The sequence below is a fragment of the Excalfactoria chinensis genome, chromosome 1, assembly GCF_039878825.1.
Source record: "Excalfactoria chinensis isolate bCotChi1 chromosome 1, bCotChi1.hap2, whole genome shotgun sequence".
In the NCBI taxonomy this organism is placed as follows: domain Eukaryota; kingdom Metazoa; phylum Chordata; class Aves; order Galliformes; family Phasianidae; genus Excalfactoria; species Excalfactoria chinensis.
In genome coordinates this window covers 46,985,856-47,001,966 of record NC_092825.1, presented here as the reverse complement: position 1 = coordinate 47,001,966, position 16,111 = coordinate 46,985,856, and the positions used below count along the sequence as shown (strand labels likewise).

Sequence of the window (16,111 nt, the reverse complement as noted above, 5' to 3'; positions counted from 1 at the left end):
GCCTCTGGAGCAATGAGGTGCTTCCAACTTGTGTTGCTTGTAACAGCTGAGAAGCAGATCTTATATTGAAACTTACAGTGATGAAGAAATGCCTCTCAGTCGTCTCGTTGTCTAGCAGAGTTAGCTTAACCGTGTGCAGATATTCAGTGCTGATAGTTTGCAGAGATTCCCAGCACGGTGAGGCTGGTGCTTCTCTGTGGTCTGCTTTTAGGATGGCACAAAGGGAGGTTTTTTAGGATGTTGGAAGAGCATTTTGCATGCCCTTATTGAGCATCCCCTTGTTTAGGTGGGAGGCAGTAAGCACCTGAGGGGTGGTATTTGGCTGAGGAAAAGGGGGGGGGGAGTAAAGAAAAATACTCAGAATGATAAAAAGTGAGTAAGCTCCCAGTCCCAAACCTTAGGCCTGCTTATTAAAAATTAACTCATACTGTTGGGAAGTGAAGGCAATCTAGAGAAAAATACATTCTTGATTTTGTCCAAGCATCAGAGATGATACATGGAGTTGGACAGGGTGAGCCTGGTAGGTATTGATGTGAGATCAATGAAAAGAAATGGTGCAGGAGGCCTTTCTGGGAGATCTCCGCAGGGAATAGGAAAGTGCAAGAGTGTTTAGAAAGGCAGAAGAACCAGACGCAAACAGCACTGAAAACATGATTGGGGTAAAATATTAATAAAGGTGGAGTAGTGGTTATGTCAGACAGATCTGAGAATTGGAAGGGATGGAGTAGGGGGAGGCAACAATAAGAACTGACCAAGAAGAGATCTCTGGAGAGTATGGGCACAGTTTCAGGGGAGCAAGGTACATCCTGAAGAGGTATGAGATGGAGAGAGAAGAGGACATGGGTAAATTGGCTTATATTCTTCACTGACTTCAGACCAAACCAGTGCTGAGGATGTGGGGAGAGAAGCTGCGTCAAAAGGTGGCATTTCAAACTGAGGGGAACAGTTACTGATGCAGTGGGGTAGAAGACCCAAAGGCTAGTGAGGGCTGAAAGGGAAAAAAAAATGAACCTGCAGAGAGAAGGAAATTAGAAAGATCAGAGTTACGTGGTAGGCAGAGAGAAAAGAGCAAGCTTCAGGGTTACAGGTGAGGGAGATATTGTAGCATTAGGGAGGGATATTGCAATAGATTGGGCAGGCATGTTGTTTTTCTTTGAAGAAACAGTTAAAGTATGCCAGTACTTTTGCCAGTGGGGAAAGGAAGGAAAGCACAAGGAAGGAGTTGCTGATGATAAATAAGTGAAGAGGTTTGTGGCAGGTTAGTCCAGGCAAAACTGGAGAGGATGGAAAACCTCAGTAACTCAGCAGGAATGACAGGAACATTCTGGTCCGCATGGCCTCTGCTAGGGTTGCTCTGCTGTTATCTACGAATGAGGCTTTTTGGCACAGCCATGCAGACAGCTGCATTCCTGTTTGTTTTGTCTGCCACAAAGACACAAAGCTGAAAGTGTCCTTCCAATGCTTTTGTCCCCAGGATGAGAGCGTCACACAGCTGGGACAGGAGCTTGCCCAGAAGCTGGGACTGAGGGTTCGAAAAGCATATAAAAGGCCCCAGGTATGACTTTTTTCTTTTTTCATTTCTTTCTTTTTTTTTTTTTCTTTCCTAGAGACTATCCTTTGGTCCTTTCAGATTTACTTCTGTAACAGTAGTAGGTGCTGCTTCACAGCTATAAAAACAGGTATACTACCCTGCAGTCCCCCTAGCGGGCCACTGGCTCCCCTCCTTACCCTGGCGCTCTGACTCACCTTTGCCTTTGTCCACTTCTGATCCCCCTGCTGTCCTGGGGTCAGAAATGGACAAAGGCAAAGGTGGGTCATTCTCCAGGATGTTCTCTGCGTCTCCAGCAAAGTCAGATTTGTGCTGCAGGAGAAGGCTCTAATGTAGTAGGAGCCTGCACCTCTGTGAAGAGAGGGACATGTGGCCTGATACCAAAGGAGGTTTCGCATCATAGTTCTTTCCCTATAACAGGAACGTGGCAGATATGCATCTGGTCAGATGCTAGGAAAGAAGGCAGTAAAAATTAAGCTGTTGGTCCTGTTAATGGAACCCAGTGACCGGATCTGTTACCTGGCTTTAAAAGAAAGTGCTGTAGTGCAGTGTACTGTGTAGGTATAGAAATGTATACTCTGGGATGGAGCTAGAGGGCGTTAGGCCACTGCTGGCCCTCTTGGATAAATCTATTTTGGTCGTGTGAAATCACGGGGTGCATTTTCAGGGGTAAGCAGCACTAACTTGTGTTCACTGAATGTTCATGGGATGATTGTCAGTGTGCATCCCTGAGCCAGCTCTGCCCAGCATCTTCAGCCCCCTGCAGAGTGGTGTGTTGAACTCCTCCAGGGAACCTTTACAGTATCTGGTGACTGTGGTTCCAGGGCATCCAATCTGCAGAGAACTTCTGGGAATAGTGTTTCTCTGATGTCATGTTTTACTCAATGACAAAGCTCTTGTGATTGATCCACCCAAAACTCCTCGATGCTGTAGCAACTCTCAGCACTCTGAAATGATTTCTATCCCAAAGAAAAGGGAGTTTTACTTGGAAAATACTTTTTGAAGCTGCTCATTGTGTTCACTAACCCAGCCACATTTTTGCTGTTGTCACACTGCTGAATTCTGATGGACTTAAACCACTCTGATATGCTGGAAAAACAAAGACTAAAAAAGACAAAATGCTTTTTATTGCTTGATGTGCAGAGATTGGTCTTTTGATAACACCTTGCTATCTTTTGTGTTGACTTACAACTTTCATTCCAGTGCTGTAATGCCTTCCCAAAGCAATAATGTTTTAATGAAAAGGCAAAGAAGTTTGTTTTTTAGGAGTTGTGTTAGCTTCCTGATTGTGCGTTGTATGTTAGATCTTCTGCACTGAAGTGTCCATAGTAAATATGTGGCCCTGCCAGCGTTCATAAAACTTTGTGTCACACAGTTATGCTTTTGGGCTGGCTTTTATTTCTAGACAGCGCCTGAAAGAAAAACTGTATCATACCCCAGCTTTACCTCATTTACAAGCGTCTGTGGGCTGTCTCTGTTCTAAGACATCTCTCTTCTTGCAGCAGGAATTGGAAACGTTCTCTCTACTCAATAATGGCACGTCCATCAATTTGTCAAATCAGGTACAGTTGGCATCCTCTAGTTGTTAATGTTGATGGATTGCTGCTGGAATGCTTCTGAGCTTTATTTATGTACTCATTGGTGGCTGTCTGTTAGAATTTAAATGTACTTAATAGTGTGTTTCCCTTTGTGGTGGTTTAACCCCACTGGCAGCTAAGCATCCACAGCTCTTCTCTCACTCCTTCTACCAGTTGGATCAGAGAGAGAACTGGAAAAAGGGTAAAATTCATGGACTGAGACAGACAATATAATAGAACAGAAAAGGAAGGGAAAATAATAATGCTAAAAGAATATAAAAAGCAATTACTCACCAAGTGATGCTCAGCCCATCCCAAAGCAGCTGCAGCTCCTCATGTCACTTCCTCCCAGTTTCACTGGTCAGCATGATACCACATGGTATGGGATATCCCCCTTGGCCAGTTTGTGTCCTGTCCTGGTTCTGTCCATGCCAGCTGCTTCTTACTGGTGGGGTGGTACAGGAAGCTGAAAAGTTTTTCATTAGTGCAAGCACTGCTTGGCAACCACTGAAACATCAGTGTGGTATCAGCATTGTTCTCATCCTAAATCTAAAACAAAACACTAAAGCAACCTATTAAGAAGGAAACTAATACTGTCCCAGCCAACACCAGGACAGCCTTTTAAAGGAAATTTGTTTCTTTGAAAATATTTCTAGTGAAAGCATTTTTACTATCAACAGATCAGTGGCGATGGTTATTTTTCTTACTTATTGTGAATGGTTGTCTTCTTTTGTATTTTAAATAAGTTTCAGCTTTCAGGTTTTTACATAGTTAAGACAACACTAAGTCAAGATCAGGAAACGCAGCCGCTGAGGAAAGATGGGAGATCAAACCAAGCAGTGTTTGTTGTCCAGAACTGAGCAAGATACTTACACAGTTTGTGTATTCTTTGTATTGTCCTTTGGCCTGGGGGATCCTTGGGCAGAGCTCTGCACAAACACTGAACCAAAATATAAGAAATCGCTGAATTCCTTGTTCCACCACCGGCTAACAAAAGCCTGGATGTTATTACAGGCTGTTTGGTACTTCACATTACTCCTTAAAGCAAGCAAACTATAAAACCATAACAGCTGACATTTTGTTTGACAAGGTGGGATATACTAAAGAACCAGTTTACTTGCCAATGCACAGAGACTTGCCTTCACATCTTTCTAGGAGAACAACTCAGTTTTCTCATATAGTTGTACCTAGTTTTTCATTTGTAAATCTTGAAGAAATTGAAATAGTGCAAAGATCAAAAGTTGTGTAAACTATTGCAGTAGATGCGATATCTAGAAAGCAATGCTTTACTTGTGCCTTGGTAAATTTAAACTGAAAGCACGCATGCTTGCATCTGTTTATGTTTCTGTAAAATATGGGCTTGTTTTATTCCTTGCCCGGAGCTCCGTGTCAGCAGTTGTCTTGGTGGAAACCTTTTCCTGTTTTAAGTAGTCTGTAAAAGTTTGTGGTTATTAGATTGCGAAGTACGTGAACTAAGAAAAGGAACATTGTGTCAGACCAGGCTAATCAGATCTCACTGCACAGGGCTGACTGACTGGTTTGTCCTGGGACTTGGGACACGGTATTCTTTCTCACCCACACAGGAAAAACCCAATTCTATATACAGATTTGCTCACGTGGTTGGGCATTATGCAGAGTTGGTATTCCTTTGCAACAACAAGGCCTGTCCACTGCTGGAAGTGAAAGTGCACAGGCTTTGGATGAATGGACTCTTAAAGATCTGTGGTTTTACTGTTCTTGCACTGAAGGAGGCAATAAAGGAAAAGAAAGAGCCTGATGCATTAGGAGTAGTAAAAGGTCTCCTCTGTGATTTGAGAATATCTTTTTCAAAGATTAATTTCTGGTGATAATTCCTCTGTTCTTTCCTTTGCCTTCTGCAGACCACTTCCAATGGTTTGGGGTCGATTGATGACATTGAAACAGGTAAAGACATTTCTCCTCTCTGATTTTTGTGCTATCAGTGTGGTACCTGACCAGGCTGGCAGGCCTGAGAGGTTTGTAGTCTGCGTTTGTGTCTCTCTGTGTGCTCCTGACTTTGAAACCTAGGAGGAAGAAAAGATGATGGGAAGCAGGAGCATATGGGACTGTCACCTTAACTAGTTTCTCCTCACATCTTCCATACTTGCAGTCAATTATTGAGGCACTGTCTGGAGGGAAAAAGGAGGCTGAGCAGTTATTTGCCTATTAGTACCTCCTACAGAAAAGCTTCTTGTCAGGCCCAGCGAAGGACATCTCCAGAAATTAGAAGGGTATGCTGATGTACACAGCTTCCTCCAGTTCTGCTTTCTTAACGTTGAGCTTGGCGCAGCTTCTGAGATTCTTCTGTTACTCCCAGACAAAACAGTGAAGTTACAGATAAAGTGAAGTTAAGGTTGTAGGCGACTGTCTGTGCTCTGAGTGTGTGTGGTCCTCCAGGATGCTGAGATGGAGCTCAAAATAAGGGGGTTGGGAAGGACCCAAAGAGAGCCTTGTGCTGCCTTAGGCACAGAGGAGGAGCAGAGTGAGGGCCACAGGGTTGCTTTTCTCATGCCAAGAATCAAGTGACCTTAACTCTTCCCCTGTAGGAAGGCTGACTGACCTTTGTTGTGTGCTGGAGCATTTTAATCTTGCATCTGAGCACGTCAGTCTCTGTTCCTTTGAAAGGTAGCTGCAGTGCTAAGTGTGCAGGCTTAACGCTGCAGATAGCTACTGCTCTTTTTATAGAAAGACACTAATTTCATAATCTGGGTGCTCTGGTGTCTATTTTGGAAAACATGTTAGTTCCCTGTTGGATTCTGGTTCAGTGACAGAATGCTGCGTGCAGGCATGAGACCCACTTCCTCAAAACAAGGAGAGTTTTTCAGTTATTTGCTGAGATGAGCTGGGAAGAAGTGGCTGCATCCAGGAGGCTCTTTGTCTCATCAGGGCTTGGTGCAGGAGTGGCATGCCAGCTTTGCTGCAGCTCAGGCAGAGAGAACATTTTCTGCTAGATCTTTTCAAAACCACTGAAATGATGTGTTCTCTGTTGCCCTGAGATTGGCGTGCCATTAGGAGAGCTGTGGGTGCCAGGTGCCTTGAGTGAAACCCACAAGGCTGTTAGGGGGTTTTGTTGATGTTATTTTGGGGCGTTTTTTGTTGTTCTGGTTTTTGGGGTTTTTTTGTTTTTGTTTTTTAGATGCAAACTCCTGACAGCCCTTCCTACTTGAAGTCAACTGATATACATATATATATATATATATATATATGACATATTTATATATATATATACATACATACATACATATATATATATATATATATATAAAACTCAGCCCTGTCCTGCAAATGTCATGGCTCAGATATGGCACACTATTGCCTTTGGCCAGCTGATGCATGGGGCGAGCAACTGCTTTTTGGGATGCAGAGTGAGAAACAGGGCTCTTAAAAGATCCCTGTTCACCTCTTTGGGGCTGGCAATGTCCAGAGAAGCTCCCAAGTGGGGAACATAGTCTGCTTGTTTTGATAGAAGCTCAGGGAAAGGGTTGGACAAGACCCTCAATGAACTCATAATAATACACGTGGCTTAGTGGTGTTGGAGCAGTGGCTCAGGAAGGCAGGGGTGTACGTGTGATCTGTTCATCAAGGAAGGCTTATGGTTTTTGTTTTTTAAAGTTGGGGCAAATGTTTAAATGGGTACAAGGGGTGCTTGAGCTTTATAGACAGAGAGTAGATACTCAGTGGATGGGAGTGTCATGGGGAAAGGAGAGGTAGGGAAGGAGATAGGATGGAGTGGAATGGGTGCGAGTAGCTGGAAGGAGGAGAAGGTTTGGGTAGTCAGGGAGAGAGGAACAGACATTTTTTCTGCTTGAAGATAATGGGATCTCTTGGTCCCTTGTTCTTCTTCCCATTAACCTGTACCAATCTGTGAGACATCCCTTATTATGCCTTTTAATTATGCATTCAGTTTTTCAGAGTTTGGGGCCTGTAAGGGCATATAAGGGCATTTCTCTCTGCTTCCCAGTCTGACAGAGAACCAGAGGGCCTCACTCATTCCTTGGAGAAGGTCTGAACTTGTAACTCCCTTGAGCCTGTATCATTGTGAACCCTTTTGCTCCCCCCTGCACGTGTCCCTGGCCCCTCTGGCATGTCCTGAACTTCTTGTAGGCCTTCGCAGGGATCTTGACAGTACTCCAGATTAAAACATCTGAAAAATGGGAAGGGACAAGCTGTCCCTTTGTGCTGAGGGAAATCTGGCTGCACTACCAGCGATGAGGCCAGCACCAAAGGGAAGCTGAATGGCTGGCTCCCGAGCGTGGCTGCAGGGTCCGCACCAAAGGGAACTGAGCTGAGAGAATCCTTTGCAAAGGAAGCGCAGGGTTGGAACCAGGCCTGATCTGAGGAACAGCTTTTCCTGTGTAACCAAGGGCATTTACAGCCTTCCTTTGAACCACTCCACTGCCTGTGGTGGCTGAGTCCTGCTGCAATGCTGAAAAAGTGTGTTGGAGCCCATCAAGTACGTGTGCTCTCCTTTAATTGCATGAATGAGTTTTATGGAGAGGGATCAGTATCTTACTGTTTCCCCACACCATTCCTTTGTCATTGCTTGACCTCTAGTGCTTTGTACAGCAGCCTCAGCTGCTGTCCTCATGGCTTGGAGGTAAGGGGGCCCATGAGCCTGTATCAGCTCTGCTGTGGTGTTATTCAGGATTTGAGGTTTTGCAGGAATTACTGATCTTGCTCTAAGAAGGGCATTGACACAATCCTCAGACGCTGAGTATGCAGTGTAGGGGATGGCATCGTGGCTCACTCGGTGCCTTTGAGGAAGGGGCAGCAGCAGTCTTGCAAAGACTACCTACACAGAGCTTGTGCAGACAAAGTGCAGTATCTCTTGTTGGATCAAGATTTGCATCTCAGAAACTTGTCAGGTTTCTTTCCTTTCTTATCAGTCCTTCTAATGAAAGCTGTTGTCACTCCCTCCAAACTTTCCCCTGCTTATAGCTTTAGACCACCATAGGTACAGTGCAGCCACTGCTATATGGATGGAGGTGGCAGCACCTTTTTCTGATTTCTTTTCTTTTATTCCAGGACATCTTCACAGGGGCAGAACTAAGGTAGTTTGGGTGCTTGGTTTGAGAGCTGCAAACGTAATACTTCATTTCCTTAATTTCTAACTTTTTTTTTTTTTAACCTTTAATTTTATTTATATATTTTTTTATCTGGAGAATATAATGCTCTTCTGTAAAGAATATGTGCTTGTAACCTTAACTTCACTTAACAGAGGTTTATTTTGCATGATGGAAACGCATTACCTTTTCAGTAGTGTACCAGAGCAGTAAGGAAACCTTAGGAAAAATCCTTGCCTCTCTCCTGCCCTGACCCTTATTCACACAAGTTTCTGAGGGGTTGTTTGGTGCTGAGCTGTTGGGGGGAGCGTGGGGCGCATCCTCCCACCTGCAGACATTAGGAAGCAAACGAGAGCAGGGTATTTTCTTGGGCAAAGGCAGCTGAGTGAGTCTGATGGGACTTAAAACAACCCGATGTGAGCTTCTGATGTCTGGCTCATCCCAGCAGGACCCTGTGGTTTTGTCTTTTGCCATCTAGGATGCCTGAGGGTTTAGAGAATGTATGTATAAGCAAGCCTTCAGCTGGGGTGTCAGAGCTCCAAGGAGCAGAGAAGGCAGTGACCTCTGCCAAGTGCCTTAGTGAGGAACATTAAAGAAAGCACCAGGTGATGGGTTCTATAGGAATCAAATTATGTGCCCTTGGCCTTCTGTCCTGGACACAGCAGCTGGTCAGCCAGTGGCTTTGTGGTGTTCTGGTTACTGCTTGACACATCCTGACAGTCAGTCTGTGCGCTGGCCTTTAGGGCATGTTTCAGCAATCAGTGAGCCATTGAAGACTGAGAATAAACATCAAAGATTAAGAGCAGACCAGAGCCCTTCCTCTCTGAAAACAAGACATACTTGGTGTTTGTGATTTGATGTATTGGTTTTGCCAGGCTGTGCTCTGCTTGCACACTCCTGGGTGACTGACTGTCTGTCTCTGTTTCTTCCCTATCACAGACTGCTCTATGGACCTGCAGTGCCTGCCAGCTCCTGTGGCCACTTCCGTCCCCGTGAGCGAGGGGCTGTCCCCTTTGCACTCAGATTCAGATGCAAAGGGCCTGCCTAGCTCACTCCCTGCTGCCAGCCTGCTCCCATCTCCAGAGTCTGTGTCTCTGCCAGTGCCTGACAGTGTGGAGGACTTCACAGATGGGGACATAATTGGGGAAGAACTGGATTCCCTCCTGGACTCCCTCGCTGAGGGCTCACCGTACCCTTTAGTAAGAGTGGACATTGCATAATTCCCTTGCTGCTTGATCCAAATAGATCCTTAGAACCTACAGATATGTGTACTGCCTTTGTTTCTGTCACTCCTTCCTCCTAGCTCTTTCTCTAGCTTATTTCTGCAACTGGCTTGTGAGTATCTAAAGAGCCCATCTCTAAGCTTGCTTTGCTGTGTGCAGCTTCATGAAGCTGACCCTCAGAGCTAACCAAGGTGGCCTCCCCCAGCAGTCACCTTCTCCCTGGCCTCTGGTGTGCATGGATTAGAAGCAGACCTGAGGGTAGAAATGAGTGAGGTGAAGCAGTTGCAATGGATGCATTTTACACAGTGGACATACCCTAGCCTGTGTTGTGCAGGTTGCATTCAGCCTGAGCTTTTTGCACATGTCTCCATGTTGTAGATACAGTCTCTATTGATGCATATGTTGGATTTTAGTTACCAGTAGTGCAGATGTTATGTGGGTCAGCTTTGATCTGGAAGCAATATAACCACATTCAGGCAGGAAGGAACTTGAGGCCAAAAGCTCTGCTGAGAGGTGCCAGTAGTAATGGTCACTACCCCAGCCTTGGTGCTGTGTGTACTCAGCTGTGCTGTGTCTCGACCTGAACTGGTGCAGGTGCCCAGTGCAGGGCTCTGCCTGGTGGGGTGATGAGCTCTGGTGCCCCAGGACCTCCTCAGGGACCTCAGCCCAGGCTGTGTGCGGTGCAGACAGGTGGGCAGATCTGTGGGAGGTCTGCAGGCGAATGGAGCCGTTGGGTGTCCTTCTGCTTCAGATAACGCAGCACATGCTTGAGTGGGAGTCTGCTGGCTCCCTCTGTGTTCAGTCACTCCCTTCTTCTTGTTTCTAATACACTGCTTATCCTCTCCCTTCCCAATCTTCAAAGTCTTTGGTCCAGGGCACCATTCCCACCAACCTGCCAACAGAGATGCCCCAGCTGATCCCCGTGTTTCCAGGGGGAACTCCGCTGCTGCCCCCAGTTGTGACAGCTAGCATCCCTGTTTCCACCCCGCTGCCGCCTGCCTCCTTTGGCCTGGTGATGGACCCCACCAAACAGCTCTCCTCCTCCTCTGTCTTGGATGCCTTTGAGCCCCCACCTGGGGGAAGTGGTGGCTCCACCTTAGATTCGCTGGATTCCCTGGACCTGCTCCCCTACACAGACTCACGTCTCGATGCCCTGGATTCCTTTGGGACGAGCAGGGGGTCACTGGATGCCTTGGACTCCTTTGCCATCGGTAGGTGTGGGGCTGACAGAGTTTTGTGCTTCTTTACCTGTTCATGTCATGACTGTTTCCTTCAGTGCTGAGGTCTGTCCTTTAGCTGTCTTTGCCAGCGCTTCAGAACAGGAATACAAATGTTGAAGAGTGCAGGGGATTGTTTTGAGCAGAGCAGCTGGGTATGTCTAGCTCAGGAGTCGTAAGGACGACTGTAGGTGTGTATTCCCAGATAACTAGTATGAGCATGCCCTGAAATCTCAGAGGAGAAAGGAGCACAGGATGTTTAATGAAGAGAAGTGAGGTCTAATTGTAGCTGGGTATCCAGGATACCTCCCTTGGCACAATTTAGTTGACTATGAAGTGTTTCCTCCACCTTCCCTAATGACTGTTGGACATTTGGGACCAAACCAGCAAAACCCTGGTGACTGTTTTAAATGAAATAGGACCTTTTTGCGCTGGACAAAATGGTAAAGGTCATGGTGGGTCCTTCCCATCTCTGGCTTCAGAACAGTAAGCATCTCATTGCCTTGAGTACTGGACTTTCACATCACAAGGAGCCAAATTGTGGAGATCAGTGGGCAAAAGGCAAGTTTCCACCTGTCCCATAAGGGATGACAGGCTTCTTCTTGGCTCGGTTGTCTGCTGTATTGCAGTATAGTTTGGTTAGCAAAAATACGTTCTGAAGAACAGAGATTGGCCAGTCAGCACTTCAACACACTGATTTACCTAAGGATTGGACTGCCTCAGTGCTGCCACTTTAGAAATGTCAGAGCTCAGTGGCACAGAATTGAATTCAGTATGGTTTTGGGGACAAGAAGGCCTTTCCTAGAGTTTTTCCAAGACTTATATGGGGGATTTGGGTATAAAATGTTATGAAATAAAGCAAAGTGATTTTGCTGGCATGTGTTTGTCTTTCTGTGAACAGAACTACCTCTGAAAGTGAAATGTTTCTGTTTTCTCCCTTCTTTGACCCAGAAGAAACCAGCCCTCAGGAACTGCGACACCCACCTGGCAGCCAAAAACCGTCCCCCGTGGTGAGTGAGCCGCTCCCGCATGCTGATGTCCCAAGGTGCTCTGGAACCAAGGTAGTAGTAACTTGGTTGAAGTAGGTAATTTGGCCCCTCTTCTTAACCTGCCCCAATGAGCATTTCTTCCCACCTTGTGACAAGGCAGGTAAAGATTTTCCCAGTCAGGAGGAACACATCTGTTTTGCCTTTATTTTTATCCCCAATTCTGCATATTGCCCAAGTAAACATAGTGCGATCTAGGTTGTAAGATCAACAGGGGATCAAGGAGGCCAGTGTGCTGATGTATTTGGCAGCCTCTTAAGAATGGATCAGAGTAAACCAGGTTTTCTTAAGACGAGTGTACTTCTGAAATGCAGATTGTTCTTAGATTCCTGTTCAACTGCTATGCCTGTTACACAGCCGTAGCACAAAATCTTTGTCCTCAGATTAAGCCCCGAAGACTCACTGATAAGTTGTTCCTTTTTTTTGCCGGGTAGTAGTGGAGTTGATTTGAGAGTTGGTTGTAATGGATGGAATGAGAATGAGTGAGTGGACATTCTGTTCTGTCTCATGATAGAAAACTGGTGCCCCTTACCGAGAAAGAGAACTGTCCTTGAGGTGATCATATCGTGCTTAGTTAGTTTTGAAAAAGTTACATGCAGCTTTTCAGGAAACGTCATTTCAGAGTTGAATGTTTTGACGAGGAAGTTTTTTGAGAGACTGAAGTGAGGTGTGAGGTTACAGAGCTCTCTTAGCCATATGGCTGCAGAGCTTAGAAGACAAGTATGTGTGTTTTTGTACAGGTCAGCCTTGGTGGGGTGAGTCACCCAGCTGTGCCCAAAGTCACCGAGCACCTGCTGCCCCAGCCAGAACCAGTAATACCCAACACAGCCTTGCTGGTGAAGAACCCTCTAGCATCCACCCATGTCTTCAAACAAGCCTGTCACATCTGCTACCCTAAAACAGGTGATGTGTTTCCTCTGTCACCCAAAGCATTGGCCTAATAAAGCTTTACCTTTCTCCTGGCTGATGGGGAGAGGCTGATGGAGGAGTTCTCTGCTGCAGGGCCCAAGGCTGGTGATTACACCTATCGAGAAGGCTTGGAGCACAAATGCAAGCGAGACATCCTGCTGGGCAGGCTGAAGAACTCAGAAGACAAGACTTGGAAGAGGATCCGTCCTCGCCCAACCAAAACCAACTTTGTGGGATCATATTACCTGTGCAAAGGTGATCTGGCGGGGATAGAGATGTTGGTGGCTGGGAAAGGTTGTAAGGTGTGGGCGGGGGGTCTGGAAGAACCTGTTGGTTTTGCCTGCTGTCCCTGGGGTCTTCCTGCTTCATCAGTAGCCCACAGACTGTAAGGCCCAATACAGTCAAAGAAGGTGAACTCTCATGCTGTGAAGAATGGGCAGTGTAGAAAGTGGGGGAGCAGGAAGAGAGTTGCAAAGGCATAGTGTGGTGCTGTGCACAGCCAAAGGCTTGGAGCTGCCCTGTTAATGCGGGCTTTCCTGAGAACCTACCTAGCAGGCATATGGCAGGTCAATGGTTTGGCCTAGGGAAAAGCTCCTTTGCTCCAACCCATCCCTTGGGTCACATTTAATGTGACTGGACTGATCCTGTGGCAGTGTCATTGGAAAGCACCCAATGAGTTGGGGAGAGAGATCCAAGATAGTGGAGCTCCTTAGTGCTGGGCTGCTAGGAGAGCTTCATCTGGATTGGCTTTAAAAGGGGTTGGTTGAATTTCAGTCTGGTCTTGACCAAGCATAGCGTTAAAGCAGATCTCCAGTTTCCACGGCAGACTGTGCATCTTGGGAGTGTCACCACTTAGAAGTTTGCATTAACTTTTCTAAATGCCTTGGTGTAAGCAAACTTGGAGGGAGATGCCTTTTCTTTTCCTTAACTCTGTGTTTTCTTGCTTTCAGCTCCTTGTGAGGTGTGGGCAGTGGGAGGAGACAAAAGAGAGCTTAGTTTCTGACTGGGCCGCCCTCCCTGTGTGGTGGTGTGTGCTGTTTGTTGCTTTGTAGATATGCTTAACAAGCAGGACTGTAAGTACGGGGATAACTGCACCTTCGCGTACCACCAGGAAGAGATCGACGTGTGGACAGAGGAGAGGAAGGGGACTCTCAACCGTGACCTCCTCTTTGACCCACTAGGTGGGATCAAGCAGAGCAACCTCACCATTGCCAAGCTCCTGAAGGAACATCAAGGCATATTCACTTTCCTCTGTGAGGTACAGAGCTGGGGGGGGAGGGTGGGCCCCTTCAGCTTCTCCTCAGCGTAGATCTGGAGCACTGATATGTCCTAGCCAGTACCCTGTACCCAGAAGCGAGCAATGGATGCAGCCATGTAGTAGGAGGGTGAGGTTGTTTTCCTCATCCATCCAGCTCCCTGAGGTGCACACAACCACGTGGGACCGCTTTCCTCTTCCTCTGTCTTGAGGTGTTGTTTTGAAGTGTAATTTGGATCCATCTGTTCTAAAAATCAGAATCCCATGATGCAGCAGCAATGTCTGTATTGAGCGACATTGAGCGACTGCCTTGGTCAGTTAGAGATTAGCTCTTACCTTTTTGACATGAGTTCCCTGGGTTGGCAGTGTGATACATGAAGAAACATGTTCTTAGCTGTAACTGTTGCGTGTTTTTTTTCCCCCTTTTATTTTTCCTCATCATTTCCTCCTTGTTCTTGCGCTGTTGTCCAACTGGAAAAGAATATGTGGCTGTGACCAAAATGTTTCCAACCACAGTGGAAAATACTGTGGAAAATAAGCCAAAAATGTTGTCCTGAAGCTTTTCCAAAAGTTCGCTTACTTTATTCTAATGCCCTACCACGAAGTTTTCACCAGGCTTGTTCAAAGTTAGGACATTAGAATAGGCTGGCTCTGGTTCTTCTTCCCCTTCCAAGTGAAATGGATCTGTTTTACTTCTCTATAAGGTTTTCCCAGCATGCTCATTCTTCTCTTCTCAGATTTGCTTTGACAGCAAACCCCGGATTATCAGCAAAGGGACCAAGGACACGCCATCTGTCTGCTCCAATCTCTCTGCCAAACACAGTTTCCATGACAACAAGTGAGTGAATGTTTGTTGCACTGATGAGAGCAATCTCTCGCACGTCCAACCAGTTTAACGCCAACCCCCTCATCTCTTTCTTTCTTTACTCCCAGTGGGTTCCAATTGTAGGCCAGCTCAAAGTATGGTTGGTAGTTCTAAACGCTTTTCCCTCCATGTTTGCTGCTGATGCTGAGAGATTTGGGGCAAGAGCAAAGCCCTTTTGAAGTCAACCTGAGTTTTCCATTGACTTATTTTGCCTTTGAGTTTGGCCTTTACATAAAGGTCAAACCAAAGGTCCTCTAGCTCAGGATCCTGCCTCTGACTGGCTGATAACGAATGTTTAGGAAAACAAGTATAAGAAGCACGTCAAGTACACAGTAATACAACCCCTTCTGGCTCCTGGCAACCTGAGGCTTAGAAAGTTTGCTGAGCCAGAGGAGTTTGTATATTTGCTGCATGTTTTTGAAGTGGATCCGATTTCTGACTTTGAACTCATCACCCATGGGCTTAGGAGGTTACAAATATCTACCTAGAGCTGAGAGAGTCAGAGAAGGCAGCAACTTGCTTTCCCAGGTGTTCTCTTAGAGTTCACATCTCCTAGAGCTGATCATGTGTGTCCTTTGCCTGTTCGGTCCAATGTATGAAAACCAGATATAAGGAGGAGCGGGAGGAGAATTGGTGCTCTGATGACTCGCATTTCTCTGGCCTGGCTGTAGGTGTCTGGTCCACATCGTGCGTTCCACATCCCTGAAATACTCCAAGATCCGACAGTTCCAGGAACACTTTCAGTTTGATGTGTGCCGGCACGAGGTACGCTATGGCTGCCTGCGTGAGGACAGCTGCCACTTTGCTCATAGTTTCATTGAGCTCAAGGTCTGGCTGCTGCAGCAGTATTCAGGTGAGTGTGGCTTGGTGCAGGACTGGTGATGCGTACACCTTAGTTTCTTCTAGCATGTGCCTGGAGCCAGTTGAAAGGGGAAGGAGGTGATGTGGGAGTGCTGAGAAGGTGTTGCTCACTTGTTTTGATACACAAATCTTGCAGAAGATCCTAAATAGCAGTTGGGAGTTGGAATAAACATCCGGCACAGTAAGAATAGCAGTATGCACAGGTGACAAAGCAGTTGCAAGAGGCAGACTGTGCATCTCTAATTTCTCTGAACAGATTCACCAGCAGTGTGAAATGACAGGATTCTTGGTGTTTCCCAGAAAGGCTTTGATGATGTACCTCCAAAGAGGCTTCTACAGGATTATGTTCAGGTCACTCATACAATTATGCTGCCACATCTGGCGTTTTCACTCCTCTCTCTTTGTGACAATGCTGCTCTCCTGTTGACTGAGTAGATGTTGGTCCACCCATAAAGATGGCTGGGTATTTTTTCACCACAGGGTCTTGTTTAGTGCAGAGTCCAGCCTGGTAATGGAAATGCTTTAGAG

General features: G+C 46.3%; 1 protein-coding gene across 13 annotated transcripts in view; it reads left to right on the top strand.

The window, feature by feature from the left end:
* Positions 1-16,111, top strand: part of ZC3H7B (zinc finger CCCH-type containing 7B) — a 44,375-nt gene that overhangs the window by 10,246 nt on the left and 18,018 nt on the right. For 4 of the 13 annotated variants that reach the window (XM_072332148.1, XM_072332156.1, XM_072332223.1 and 1 more), the window contains exons 6-16: positions 1,475-1,555; positions 3,052-3,111; positions 5,007-5,049; positions 9,147-9,406; positions 10,293-10,641; positions 11,599-11,711; positions 12,434-12,596; positions 12,696-12,857; positions 13,655-13,860; positions 14,595-14,695; positions 15,394-15,575. In XM_072332148.1, the coding sequence (XP_072188249.1) occupies positions 1,475-1,555; positions 3,052-3,111; positions 5,007-5,049; positions 9,147-9,406; positions 10,293-10,641; positions 11,599-11,711; positions 12,434-12,596; positions 12,696-12,857; positions 13,655-13,860; positions 14,595-14,695; positions 15,394-15,575 (1,720 nt within the window). The remainder of the gene's footprint in view (positions 1-1,474; positions 1,556-3,051; positions 3,112-5,006; positions 5,050-9,146; positions 9,407-10,292; positions 10,642-11,598; positions 11,712-12,433; positions 12,597-12,695; positions 12,858-13,654; positions 13,861-14,594; positions 14,696-15,393; positions 15,576-16,111) is intronic. The other 9 variants (XM_072332190.1, XM_072332241.1, XM_072332209.1 and 6 more) reach the window with 9 other exon arrangements.